Source organism: Orbicella franksi, chromosome 1 (genome assembly GCF_964199315.1).
Source record: "Orbicella franksi chromosome 1, jaOrbFran1.1, whole genome shotgun sequence".
Classification (NCBI taxonomy): Eukaryota; Metazoa; Cnidaria; class Anthozoa; order Scleractinia; family Merulinidae; genus Orbicella; species Orbicella franksi.
The window spans coordinates 16,104,230-16,118,723 of NC_138145.1; the positions used below are offsets into that span (position 1 = coordinate 16,104,230).

Here is a 14,494-nt window from a genome sequence, read left to right on the forward strand (position 1 = left end):
TAGAGGAGGTTGTATTAAACCCTTATGTAGGCAGCGTTACGTTAATAATATTATGAACGCAATTGAAAATAGATTTCGTGTCTTCTAAACGTTTATTATCTTCATACAACAGAGACAGTGGAAGCACATGTAGCCAGTTGAGCTCAGGTTGTGCATACGAACATTTTTGCTTTTAAGATAATGTATTGCTGAAAATGCTCGAAATACACTCACAGAAATGCTCTATTAAAAAAACCTGCAAGTGAAACGGAACGGAAGGAAATGTCAAGACAACGGCAAGTATTAAATTTGCATTCGAGACAGACGTTACCTGAAAATGGTCTGTTTGGTCTAGGTCCTTTTCAAAGCGAGCAATAAACCAATATAAGCCATTTTTACGAAAAATCAATAAACGGGCGGGATTTTTCACGATTTGCGATATTAAAATAATGTAAAAGGCCTTTTTTCTTTTGCCATCTTCTTAAAAACACCTAAAAACACCTGGATAACAGTGACCCAGGCTGAAAAAAATTAATTACTTCAGCTCCATGGGCAAATATTGACGAGAGCTCATTTACATTCGCCCACGTGCAAAAGTAATTTTCCGTTGAAGAGTAATTATTCTCCTGTGGAGAAAATTTCCGCAGTCACCGGGAACTGAAAACGCGACAAATTTTCTCAAAAGGGCTTCTGTTCGTGAGCCGAAAAATCACAGAATTTTTTATTTTGATTGTGCTCGAAGGGTTTTTGTGTTATTGCTTAAAATGTGATTGTTTCGATCCATATATCATTAAGAGAGCAGATTACATTTAATAAAGCAAGATCCTGAGTTTTTTTTATTAGTTTTCGGGCCATGGCGAATCAATGATCTTTATAAATTCAGGAACTGGCCCAATAGGGTACTACAACATGTCTCTGTCCTTCACCTCTTTTAGTTTGTATATATCTTGCGGTTTTTACTTAGTTTGGAATGTGCTGAGTCACGCCGAAAAAAAACAAAGGTTTTATTTTTAAGGTCTGGAGTTCGGCAGCTGTTTTTATCTATTATCTATAAGCTGTCTTAGAAACATGAAATAGAAACTCTTGACGTCAGTTGTAACGCTGAGTATGTACATGATTCAATGCGAAAGAAAAGATTTATGTGAAAATTTGGAGAGACAAATACACGAATAATTTATCTAGGACTAGAGAAAAACGAAGGGTTTTTTTGTCAAGAAGGAGGCATTTTCGCGATATTGAATAACACGCTCGATGAAACGCTTACTCAGCAAATCTTTGTTGGTAGTTGGTCCATGTCTCCTACTTGACGTGCTGGTATTCTACTTATGTAATGTCTATTAGTATTTGCATGATAATAGAAAGGAAAGCTCAGTAAAACTACTGAGGTGTTGATGAAAAACGGAATTTGAGGTTGTACGAAATCTTTTCTGCAGAGCCATGCAATTTGGAGAAGCGCACGAAAAGGCTCAGAAACTCGAATATTTCTCACTTTTTGTTTAATTTGTCTTTCAGTGTTCAGCACGTTTTAGGGGGACATGGGATTTCTTTCCAGTGCATATCTCCGTGAAGTAACTACAAGACCATCCAACGGTACTCTTAGTCTAATTTTTAATAGTATTATTTTAATACGCATTGTAACGAGGTGGTCTAAGGGTCTAATATTAAGCCACTTTCTGGCACTTTTTTCCCTCTTGTATACATAAATCGGGCACTTCTACGATTAATGTTATCTCCGTCCAAAGTTCCATTCATTCCAATCTGAATCTATAATTAGGGGAATTCCCTGAATGCAGCCAGTACAGTTGAAATAAGGCGTCGCAGACAGCCCTTACGCAGCTTTCGCAGCTCGACTTGTGGGCAAGTTCGGCCGATGAGCTAACCCTTTTTTTCGAATTCATTTTTCGTTTCTTTATTTTTCTCTCAAGGTAATGATCCTTTTTATAATTTTCGACCGAGCAGCAAGAAGTTTAACCTGGAGTCGACTGGGAGTCTTCGTGCTCCTGGTTTTAGCGGTAGTTAACTTTCCGGCACTGTTTGTAAGTGAGCGTTACAGGCGCAGAAAATCAATTAGACGCTCTGATCAACTGAGAGCAACTAGCAAAGGGCATTTATTGCGTTCGACGTTAGGAGAACGCATACTAATCGGGTCATTCCCGCCAGTTTATGTCCCGTGATTTTCCGCGATGCCAGTAATCTCCTCCGCAGCCGATTTTGTGTGGCTTACACGAACTGTAAACCACGCAATGTCATGGTCTAAGATATTTACCGTAAATCCTCGAATTAGCCAATCTCGTTCCCAGAGTCTTCGTTCTCCTTGACCAGCGGTCGGAAAACGAGAGCTCTGGAAGGAACCATTTCAGGCATGCGCCATTGATGCAGACTGCGTAGTCAAACCGGATGAGCAGAATCACGGTTGTGCCTAAATCCTACCGCTCAGAAGGACAACCGAGGAGTACTAGGAGCGAGTTTCCGAGTCGAGCAGTTTTCGGAAATTGTCGGCTATTCCAATATGGCGGACTATACCAATCACGTAAATATGCGAATTGCCAGTGGTAAAACTATGTTGATCAACAAGACAAGTACGTTTTTATTCACCTGACAAGTTAAGAATAATGTGTAGAGAGTAAAGCAGTGAGTTGTTCGGCAAATGCGGTATATTTCTTTAGATCTCTTCCCGTCTAGTTCGTAAACCGTAAATTTGTACGCCGGCTAACACATTACACTGTAGACGTCTTTGACTTATGATAGGCACAAACGTTTTTAAATACGTCGTTCCTTCAGGACGAATTTTTTTACTGATTCGGCGGATCCCCGAATTCAAACTTCCTTTCCCTTGTCCCTCTGGCCGGTTAAGGATCTTGGAAATACTACCGTCCAGAGGGACAGCTTGTGTATAAGGTAATTGGACTTCAGTCCATGCACATTTTTATTTGTAGAATAGTTTGATACATTGCTCTTTAGCCTTACACTACACTAGATTATCACTCTACAGTAACATTTCAGATTTCTGTGATCTTGTCCCTCTGGCCGGAAGGATCTTGAAAATACCACCAGCCAGAGGGACAGCTTGTGTACAAGATAATTGGACTTAAGTTCATGCACAGTTTTATCTGCACAATAGTTTGATACATTGCTCTTAAGTTTTATAGTAGACTATTATTTGTATAGTAGACTATTATTATTTGTAGAATAGTTTGATACATTGCTCTTTAACCTTACACTACACTAGATTATCACTCTACAGTTGAATCTTTTCAGTTTTCTGTGATCTTGTCCCTCTGGCTGGTAGGATCTTGAAAATACTACCAGCCAGAGGGACAGCTTGTGTATAAGGTAATTGGACTCAAGTCGATGCACAGTTTTATTTGTAGAGTAGTTTGATACAAGGGGAATGAAGACTCTGGGAACGAGATTGCGAATTAGTGCCTGGGGCACTTATTTCAAATTTAGGAGAAGACGGGGGATGCTTATTCGAGGGGGGGGGGGGCTTATTTAATTTTCCCCAAATCGTGGCCTGACATGATCATTTTTTTAAACACATCATTTGCGCGTAAACAACAACATAAGCTGTCTATTGACATAAAAAGCTGATCCTAAAGTTTAAATCACGGCAGCGTTAGTACTTAACGTGTTCAACAAGTTCACTTAACGTGTTCTCAAACTGAAACAATGTACAAATCTAAGCTCTACATGTTTCATGCGAAGAAATATAAAAATATACATTTAATATGGTTTAGATATGGTCTCTTTAAGGGGTCAAAAAATTCTAGGCCATGCCATAATTGGTCTCCTTTAGGGGTTTACTTCAAAATTTCCGACCAGCATCCCCGCCCTTTCATTAGCAAATTCCACCCTCCCCCTCACCCAGCATCTTTGAGCATAATGCCAGAGCATAATTAATATTTCGAGCGTAATGCTATGATTTTAGGAGTGACGATCAAGAGCATAATGCTCAAATTTTCGAGCATAATTTATCTAACCCTAACATGCACAGCTGTTGTTTTCCTCATTGAAGGTGGTTCAAAACAGTTTCCAGCTGTTAGATTTTGATGGGTCATAATAACCACTCTTTATCACTTGATGATACAATCACGGTGTCAAAAAACTGCCAAATCATTGGTGAACACGTTATCATTTTCGTGACACAATAGGTTACCATAGCAACAGTATTACCTGCTAAAAACAACCTTAATTACGGCAGCTGTGCCTGCAGTACGTACTGCAGTCAAACTCGCTGTCCTATCGTGAGAACTGTCTTACCGAATGGGGACAATAATGATCACGATAATAGCCTTTCTTTTCGAAACTTACAAAAATAAAGACAATACTTAAGTTGCTCTGGCCTCTTCTAATAGTTAACTTGAGAATTCCAGGTTTAATTGGACGAGGAACAGCAAATTTTGTTCAAAACAAGACGCATATCTGCGTAAACTTGGGCATCTTTCCTGGCATATCTAGCTGTAAACGCCAGGAAATCGACATGGTGAAGTCTTAGTTGTCTTCTGTCGATTGTTTCATAGCTCTAGCATAGTGTTGTATATTGCCCGGTGTCCGTTTTTTTAGGCCTGGTCTGTGGTCAGCGTTTTTTTTTAAGTAAAGCAATGAAGGTTTTGGCAGTAAAGTGCTAACTTTCAACCTATATGATTGCATTTGTTTCCATCTATGTGGCCAACAGGATTTTTAAAAAATAGATGAAGTATTGCTTATTGAAATGAACTCAGATACTAAAATGTCATGTTTGTTCTATGGGTTAACACTTTTCAACCCAGCTTGTTTCAGATATTGTTTTGAATGATTGCATTCTTTTGGTTATAGTATGATTTGGGAGAGTTTTTTTAGAGAAGAAGTAACTTTTCTTTTGCGGAGATTTTGGAAAATGTGTAGTTTCTTAAATTATCCATATCTCCCACACGGACGGGATTCTTTCTAATCCCCCCACTCTAGAAATTCCAATTAAGCGTCATACATTTCCTTAAAGTTTTTGGCCTTTGAGACCACTGCCACCCTCAGGAATTTCCAATGCATTCTGTGGGGGAATATGGACATATTCTGGAACCACACAATGTTTTATTACTTTTCAGGGGTTAAAAGGGAAACTATAGCAAAGTTTGCAGGGATATCTTTTGTTAGCTTCATCCCCCCTTGCAAATGGTACTGTTTTTTTGGAAAAAAGGGAACTTTGATTGAAATTGGTGTTTCGTGGGAATTCTGTTTGTCAGTATGTTTAAGGAGTACTTCAAGCTTTTTGAATGAAGAACAATGGTTATTGAACAAATAATTACCAATAAATTCTGATCTATGTTTCTTGTGAATGTAAATGCTTATGTAAATGCTTGTTTGTTCAGTACAGATAATCAGTCGCCTAGATAGCCAAAGCAAGCTCCAGATGTTTACACTATTTTCTGGCCGCAATGTTGGCGTACCGCGGAGGTACTCATCTCTGTAAATTTGTGTGAAATATTTCGACGAATATCTGAGCTTGGGAAAACGCACAGAATTAAAAATTAGCGAAGCGTCATCTTTATTAATCTCCTATAACATCACAATTTCTTGATTTAAGGTGGCTCCCTATAGTTTTACTATCGCACGCGTGCTGAGGACGAAAGCTCAAGTAATCTGTGCGTGCTCGAAGGAAAACGTGAGTGTTTTTCGACATTTTATTACGTCAACACGAGCACAACAAGCAAAACTGACAGTGAATTTTCTCGTGTTTCCTTCGGTGAAATTCTGTAAAACTTGGCAGATTGGTAGTAAATGTTTTACTTTAGTTGGAGCTCGTTTTTCAGGAAAATCTATAAGACCAGTTTTCTCGCAGCGGTAAAAGACGTAAATTTGCAAAAATTGAAAAACCTGCCTTTACAAACCCCACTTTTTTCGTCTTTAAAATTCGTATCCCGCAGGAAGCGATATGCTGTGAAAATTTGGGAAGATTTCACCGAAGAAAATTCAAGAAAATCGCAAGTAAAGCCATAAAAAAAGTAAAAAACATATTTGTTTGGGCATTTATCATTCACGACTAAAACCAATAATTTTAACAGAGATAATAGTAAAATACTATTTAATCATTGCTTATTACGTGTAATTAGTTTGAGAGAACTGGGTGTAAAAACGAATGCAAAAACGGCATTCAAAACATAACACTTGCGCGCGCAACGCCATAAATGATTACCCCAAGGAGCCACCTTAATCCACTAAATGTTTGTCGAATAAATTTTTTATTGCGTCAGGATTGCGTGACAGTGCAAACCAAGAATTGTTTTGCTGGGTCAACGTACATGCACATTAATTTCTTTCAGCTTAAGGTCATTCGTCACATTTGCATTGCACATCCTTACTGCGCATAATTTATGGCGTCATTAGCGCGCGCTCGTGCACGCGCATATTGAAAACATGACGGATTTGCCTTGATATTGAGCTCTGTCAGTTGAAAAATGGCTCTAGCTCACCAACGAGCATGGGCACCCCAATTTTTTTTTCCAGCCATTGTAATCAACTAATCATAAGCTTTGCGTGAGAAAAGACTGATCTGATTTCTATTGCTGAAAATTGAATAAATAAGAAAAATAGCAGATACACTGTGGTCTTTTCTATTTTGCAGTCGGTAACCACGTCAAGAAATATGGTTCAAATTTTTAATCAAGGATTTAGCTTTCTGCCTGAATCAAACTTAAAATGTTTATTTGTGTCCGACACAGTGTGTTGACTGTAGTTTAATGCGTGTTCTTATGAGTCTGGGTTCACAAAGATTTTACAATTACTGGGAATGCGTTCTTATAATAAGCATTAAATAATGCCAAAATGGGGCATTTTCAATGCCTCACTGCTCCTTAATGAGCATGGGCACCCCCTTTTTTATTTCAAAATTGAAGTTATCATGTGACAAATATTTAGTGGACAAAGTTTGAACAAAAATCTATTGTCACTTTTATTTCAGAGGAATTACCTTAACTGTACAATAATTCGCTACAAGGCTTTCACTCTTGTAAAGACACATAGCTCTGTTAGGAGAAAATATCGTTTAGTTCGAGATTTTATCTTTATTATACTTAACGAAGTTTCTTGGCGCGTTTTACTTAGGTGTACTCGAACAGATACATTCGTAAACAAATTTTCTAACCTTTCTGCTCTTGTTGCTCAGACGTTCTTGAGTTCGTGCTGGGATTCTACTTGGTTCATGATCATACGATGACGCTTATGAAGATGCTTTTTATCAAGTTGAAGGGTTGATAGCCCCGGTTGATAGCTCCTTTGGTATAACATGATTCTTGATAAATTCACTCAAAATGTTCGCTCGTAAATTGATCTCTCGTAAGGCTTGCAGACCGACCCGTTCCGAAAACGTTTAATGTCCTTTAGTGTTGGTCTACCTCGAACGGTGTGTTCGTTTGTATATCATTTCATCGCCCCAGAAATCATGGAATCCGTGCTAACTTTTCACGACAACTTCTGTAAATTCCATGTGCATGCTGTACGCATGCACCGGTGACGCATGCGCTTTAAAGACCAGGCGGCGATTTGTGACAGAACGCAAACAAAAATGAAGGGCAATTTTAAACTTAGGCTCCCTTTGGGATACGCCCAAGTAATAACCCAACTATTATCCTACCTAGCGACACTCGACGAACTACGAGCGAGTCGCCAGCGACCAATTGTAAATCCCCTTTCGTAAATATTTAATGCCATCTACAGTGAGAACAGTTGCCTGATTTCAATACCTTTCCTGTTAATTTACATTGACTCCAGGACAGTTAAGTTTTTCCCGCCTGCTGAATCCTGATTGGTCACTTCAAATTTCCGGCGGGCCATCCGTATGCTAGGAGGGGCTTATAATTCAAAACAACGGCACGATGAAATTTTTTATGTTATCAAATTTTGATAAGCATAATAAGACGCAGCTTTTAGCAAAGTTTGAAAAAAAATCTGTATATAAGGTTCAGAGCCACCTTAAAGTTTTGAAAATTTAAGGTAGCTCTGAACCCTATCTACAATTTTTTTTTAAACTTTGCCAAAAGTTGCGTCTTATCATGCTTATCAAAATTTGATAATATCTGAAAAATTTCACTGTGCCCTTTCTGAATTGTAAGCCCCTAAAGCTGTAATTAACGGTGATTTTAGCAGGTCATGCTGTTGCTATAGTAACCTATTGTGTCACGAAAATGATAATAACGTGTTCACCAATGATTGGGCAGCTTTTTTGATACCATAATTGTAGCATGAAGTGATAAAGAGTGATTATAATGACCCATCAAAACCTAAGTCTTGAAAAGTGCTGGAAACTATTTTGAACCACTGCTCCCTATTGTCTCGGACAATTAGATCACCGATAACTTCATGAATGTTTTCAACTGTGACATCTCCTCGTGTATTCTCTTACCGTTGCGTTTTGTACTATTTCTTAACAATGCCAGTGGATTTTAACTTTAACTTAACCTACAGACGATCCATTTTCCAAGTTGAGTGGCTCAAAGCCAATTTGATTAGTTTTAAGACGTCTCAACTTGATTGCTCTCTGTGATGGACGCGACCTTGAATAACCTAGCTTTATCATGAATAGTGCCTGGCGACAACAGAAAACCTCCGGAAATGCGTCATCACTGATATATTTTCTTAAGAAAAATATATCAAAAAGCATCCAAAACCGCTTAGGTCAGCTAAAAACCGATTCGTCTTAGGTAAGCAAAATTCGTAATAACGTACGATGAAAAGAGATTTGCTCACTTTTAAGTCTTAAAAAAATACGTAGCATTCTCGAAAAAGCCGCGGTTCCAATAGATTTCTTTCTACATAAACAGCCACTTGGTTCAAAGTTGCAAATATACGTGAGTTCTCATAGTGACATCATCGTCCAACTGATGAAGGGGAATCCCCGGCTGGGATCATGCGATGCACACAATTTAAATTCATGTGTTGACCCAATACATTCATTAGAACGTTCGCGTGCAAAAGTTTTCATTTGTTTGAGATACTGCGTGGTTGAATGAAATATCCTTGTATACCGTGTTATATCATCAGATATGTTTATATGAGGAAGTGCGAGCAGTTTTACGACATGATATAAATCTGCAGTTTGTAATCAACCCCAAATAAGATCAACTTGGGCTGTTACTACAGTTAATTCAACCAAAAATATTGATAGCACTTGTACGTTTTCCGTTTTCCGTTTTCCCTGTAGTTCCTGCCCAAGCTGCTTGAGGGATAAAGACATCTTTTCAAAATGTCAGAAGGATAAAGATGAACAGCAGATGGCAAGTTCATCTACCACTACATGCAGTACGTTATCAGTCTCATCCTTAGCAACATATTCCCATTCACATTATGCTACTTCTATGTCTTTGCTTCCTGGTTTGACCATCGCAAGGGTTCTGGTTCCTACAAGAACCCAACATATCAGCGTTACATCAACAAGTGTATTAGAACAAGAGATGACACCCACTTCAAAAGCCACCATGCAAGTGCCACCGATTGACCACAATATATATAATAACAATATGAATGATGACCACACTCATGACAGTTCCAGCAAGAAAACTGAAATTGTTATCTCAGTATCGATCATCATGTGTGTGTGTCTTTCAACTTGTGTGACACTGTGTCTTCTATACCACACATTAAAGAACGCCAGGACTCGTCGAATAAATAACGACCCTGCTAGCTATAGATTTTCGGAGTTAAATCAAAGCGCTAATGAAGAAAGCGAACCAGTAAAAAATGGAGAGAGTAACTCATGTGAGACCTCTAGTGTTGATGAGCTTAATGTGGATAAAACAGAAAGAAATGGTAGTGAACCTGATTTATCATCTTCTTTGAGTAGCTCCGATCGAGCTGCAGACTCAGCCCATCAGGATGGTATTGTCATAGTAAGTGATCATCCTGAACACACCACAGCAATAGGGATTCCATCATCTCTTGAAGATGAACAAAAAAATGAACAAAGAAATTGCATCTCTCAAGGTAAATTGGTTGGGTGAAATAGGTGTAGTTTACCCACAATTAAGCCAATGAAAAATTATAGTTAATAATGATGAAAGTGGCAGTGCCATTTAAAAATCCAAAATTTTAGAGAAGCTGGAACCTTTCACTCCTCCATACATTAGTATGGAGAGGTTGAAGGTTATGGAGAGGCTGGAAGGTTCAAAACCAAAGAACCTTTTCTTTGGGAGGAGTATGGGTATGTCTGTTCCCATATTTCTTTGACTGTAACTTGCCAGTGTTGGTGCCATATGATCCCAGAGAAATGCTAAACCACCAAATCACTTCCCTCCCTAATATCACTTTTTCATCTCTGACCTCCTCTCAGTGATAGACTCTGTCGGAAAGACATTTATTTTTTGCTACCAGTTATTTTTCTTTGAGCACGCTAGTGTTGCTAACATGGAGCACAAGAGCAGCTGTCAAGGCTGGCACAAAAAAATTGTTTGCATTTCCTCATTTCCCCTCCCTTGTGTTCAGGCTGTTTTCAAATCCCCTGCATTTAATGCTCTTACTTGTGATCTTGACAATCACAAGGCAAAATAGAGGGTCTGTGGACTGTCTACTCTGTGGTAGAACAAGATTTGTGGGGTTTATTAGGCTCTCATTATAGCAGGGGATGCAGTATTTGTTCTTATTGCAAAGTTGTATGAAGCCTAGGTTACATACTTCGGGGGGCTGGAGAGAAAAACTGCTATTGCTATGATCGGACGGGGTAGTTTAAAACAACAACTTACTAGCAGGTTCTCAAGGTCTTATATTAACTTTCTAATCAAGTGGTCAGTGTGTTACACAATCTCTATTTTGTGTGTGCACATGGTGAATTTGACCAGAGGATGCAATACTCTGTTCCTCAAGATACCTTTGGTAAGGCATATTTTCTTTTATTACGTTTTAGGGCATAATCAGCCTTGTGATTTGCCTGAAGATGCTCAGGATGGCTCTGTCATTGCATTAAAGGATGGGACAGTGGTTCCCTCTGACAATCTGGAGGCACTTGTTGATGTGAAAAACAAGATGCCATCTGGCAACAACACAGCTGTTAATGTGTTCATCAATCTTCATGACCTATCACAGATAAAGAGAGGCACAGGTAAAAACATGTCAACTGTTTGTCAAGGTGGCTTATGGTGGTTTTGAAGGAGTAAAAGACCCCGCCCAACTTTTAACTCATTTGTAAAATGTTCCAAGTTGTTTTTTATTTCTCAAGTTAAGTCTTAACCATCATATGTGGCACTTGAACAATACAAATATTGATTAATAAATAGCCAAAATGAACAGGCAAGTGGCCATGGTAAGGCTGGGCACTACTAGCCTGGTTGAAACATTTTTCTCAAAATTATCAGCCTGAGTGACCCTTCCTCAAAATTTTAGAAAGAAGAAATTGGTTCTGATTAAATTAACACTCATGCAAAATTAAATAAAAATCTGTAAGACAGATTTTTAGGTATTTTAAAAGAGGCAAAATTTCTCATTTTCTTTGTAAAATGGAAAAATGGAAATCTTATTTATAGTGGTCATGCACTTAGCTATACAAGCACGAAGCTTTGCCAGTTTACAGGCATGCCTCTGAAATAAAGGAAACAAATATTTCAAATATTTGAAAATTATTTCAAATATTTCAAATATTTCAAAATTTCTTTGTTTTCAAAAAAGTCTGTCCTGCACATTTTTATTTGATTTTGCATGAGTATGTGATCAGAGCCAAATTCTAATTTCTGAAATTTTGAAGTAGCATTTATTTGTTTTGGAGGTTTGTACAGGTAACTTTTGAGATTAACTAAATACTTAATAAAAATCCAAAGTTTCTTATACATTTGTTTGACAATTTTTTCTTCATTGATCCATCTTATAGCTGCTGTGTCTCCATTTGGTGACTTTAACAGCGCATCTTGTGGTAATAATTTGATGATCCCTGCATCAAGTTCAGGAATGCCAGTGCCAGTAAACCGGGGAACAATCTGTGCTCCTAGTTCCACTGCGACACCAACAGCCCAATCTACTGAAGGAAACAGAGGTTATGCGACCCACATAACATGTGTACCTTCACCTGTTATCAATGAAATGTGCAGGCTGCTAGATTTGGATAGACATTTAATAGATGGAAATGATTATACAAGGCTTGGAAGTGAACTTGAGCTGGACTCAATACAAATCCAAACCCTCAAACAGAAATGTAATAACCCATCTTATGTTATTCTAATGCAAGTGTTTCCAGCCTTGCCAAATTCTGGAACACTTGAACACCTCATTCCCTTGCTGAAAAAAATGGGAAGACATGATGTGATTCAAGTCATAGATAGATGGGTAGGCAGCCAATAGTGCACAAAGGCTGCCCAGGTTAATGTTGAATATTAATACCATTAATATGAATCTAGACATGTCACAACCACTCCTTAGTTTCACAGCTGGGTTCAGGCTAAAGTCACCGCCTAATTTTAGTCGATTGAGCAACTTTTAAGCAAATGTCATGAGACTATAGCAAGCCAATAAAATTCCACTATGTACTTTAGAGTAAAATAACAGTGTAGTATTGCTTAACACCTAGTAATTGTAACCAAGTATTAGGATCTAGCATACATTAGTGTCATTCTAGCAATAGGGCAATAGCTATCTATTATTCACACTTTTTCAAGTTACCAGCATTAGCTTTCCCACCTACCCACTTCCATGGCAGTTACGATTGTCGTTGTGTTTATAGTCTTGTTGTAATTTATGTATTTATAATTATCTTGTACAGGCTCTCGACGGGCCTCTAGTTTTATCGTAGTTTATTTGAAGATTGTAATATTATTAGAATGAATCATTTTCCGAGTTGCTTGTATGTGTAGGATTAAAATAAACTGCCTGATCCCATACATGTGGTTCAAGAGTGAGTTTCTGTGTTTAGAAGGTGTAAACAGTGTTTCACAGTGGCAGATCCAGACCCTTCTTTATAAGGTGAGGATCCTTAACTTTTTTCTATCCTTTTGGGCTATAAATTAAGGCGACTGGCCAAAAAATGTTTGGCCCCACAGACCTTACATAGTTTCACTAACAAGAGGGTAGGGGGCTTACCCTCCCCTTCTCTCGGGCTATTCTAGATCTGCCACTGTCTCACATTAGTTGTGTAGTGTTTTGGACTCTCATATCTCAGTACAATATACCGTTGAACAGCATGTAGATTATTGGTATTGATCATGGTACTTGATTGCTTTGTAGGCTACCATGATGGCACCATTACAGGGGTTTCATTAATGTTTTCAGCAGAAAGGCAACTGGTTTTCACAGGCGGGCAACTTTTTTGAACTGAACATCTTTATAACAGTAACTTTCCTCTAGATGGTCAAACCAGGTGGACAAAATCATCCACACAGCGGGTCAATTTGCCTGGTGCCCAGCCCTTAATGAAACCCCTGCATTAATATCACATGTGCACTGAAGAGACTGAGAAACCAAAACATTAATTAACATTTACATGTTTAAATTAAACCATAACAAAGGAATATTTTCTCATTTGGAAAAAGAGTTTTAAATGAAAGTAACGAAATGTAATGTGCTGTTATAATGAAACCCAAAAGTTTTACCAGTAGAAATAATTTGGGTTTTTTTTTTCAAAATTATTTACATATCCTTCTGTTTTGCAAAACTGAAATACCTAGGCTGGGAGTAGATAATTAAGATTATGGTATATTCAAGAAATGTTCACCCTTACAGTGTTCATCATTTTTGCACCTTTGAACATTTTTTATGAAATTTTTGCATTTACAAATTGAAAATTATTTATTTATTTACATTGTCACACTTGTTATTGGGAATGTCAAGACCCCACGGTGTATATACGCAGCATTTAAAGTTCCTCACTCACTGCTAGCTTTTTCTTTGTTAATATGGTTTTCCAGTACACTTCCAATGTAACTTCCAATGACCAATTCCCTCTATGAGATGCACCTGCAGGGACTCATGGTAGTTGTATTCATCACCTTGGACTGGATATTTGTTTTAATGAATATACCTGCCAGCCTGTGTCATAGAGGGAACTGACCATAAGTGATACCTCAAAGGGCTCCACGTGTAGTAAATGCCTAGTCTCTAACATGCAATCTGCCTTGTCCTCCCAAAAATTCATTTCGCATCCATTTGCATGTTGAATATCACATTTCCGTCATGGTTGCAAAGTGATTAGGGGGAAGATTGGAAACATTCTCCAAATTGTTATGATTATTATTTTGTATGTTACAAAGTCCCACTTGCCTTATTAATCACTTAATACGTGGACCTATATTGTTTCATATAAATATATAAAGTAGTTTATTAAAACTCTCTTGCAGTAAAACAACTGAATTAACGAGTACATTTTACAATCTTAAATTAACTTAAGTACAGTAATTTACAAATATAACAGTGGTACTATTAATTGAGTCACATAAAATATTCATTTTAAGGCTATTATTATTATTTTTATGAAGCTGTATTTTTAGTTCTGGAGAATTAAAACAAACATAGGTTATATAAGATAATGGTAACCACGATAAGCCTCAAATGTAAATACTCTGGACCAGCCGGT

General features: G+C 37.8%; 1 protein-coding gene across 2 annotated transcripts; it reads left to right on the forward strand.

Annotated features, from left to right (window-relative positions):
• Positions 1 to 9,144: 9,144 nt before the first annotated feature.
• Positions 9,145 to 14,201, forward strand: LOC145493087 (uncharacterized). 2 transcript variants are annotated; one of them, XM_081472502.1, is made up of 4 exons: positions 9,145 to 9,930; positions 10,847 to 11,041; positions 11,804 to 12,294; positions 12,839 to 14,201. In XM_081472502.1, exons 1-3 carry the CDS (start codon positions 9,222 to 9,224, stop codon positions 12,268 to 12,270), a joined length of 1,371 nt encoding a protein of 456 aa, XP_081328628.1. In that variant the 5' UTR covers positions 9,145 to 9,221; the 3' UTR covers positions 12,271 to 12,294; positions 12,839 to 14,201. The 2 variants fall into 2 exon arrangements, with proteins under 2 accessions (XP_081328628.1, XP_081328623.1); XM_081472497.1 differs by having other exon boundaries at positions 11,804 to 14,201.
• Positions 14,202 to 14,494: the final 293 nt, after the last annotated feature.

Excerpts from the sequence above, each read along its gene's own strand:
- LOC145493087 (XM_081472497.1), top strand. The coding sequence starts at position 9,222 with ATGGCAAGTTCATCTACCACTACATGCAGTACGTTATCAGTCTCATCC. Across the intron at positions 9,931-10,846 it reads AAGAAATTGCATCTCTCAAG|GGCATAATCAGCCTTGTGAT; the intron begins GTAAATTGGTTG and ends ATTACGTTTTAG. Across the intron at positions 11,042-11,803 it reads ACAGATAAAGAGAGGCACAG|CTGCTGTGTCTCCATTTGGT; the intron begins GTAAAAACATGT and ends TCCATCTTATAG.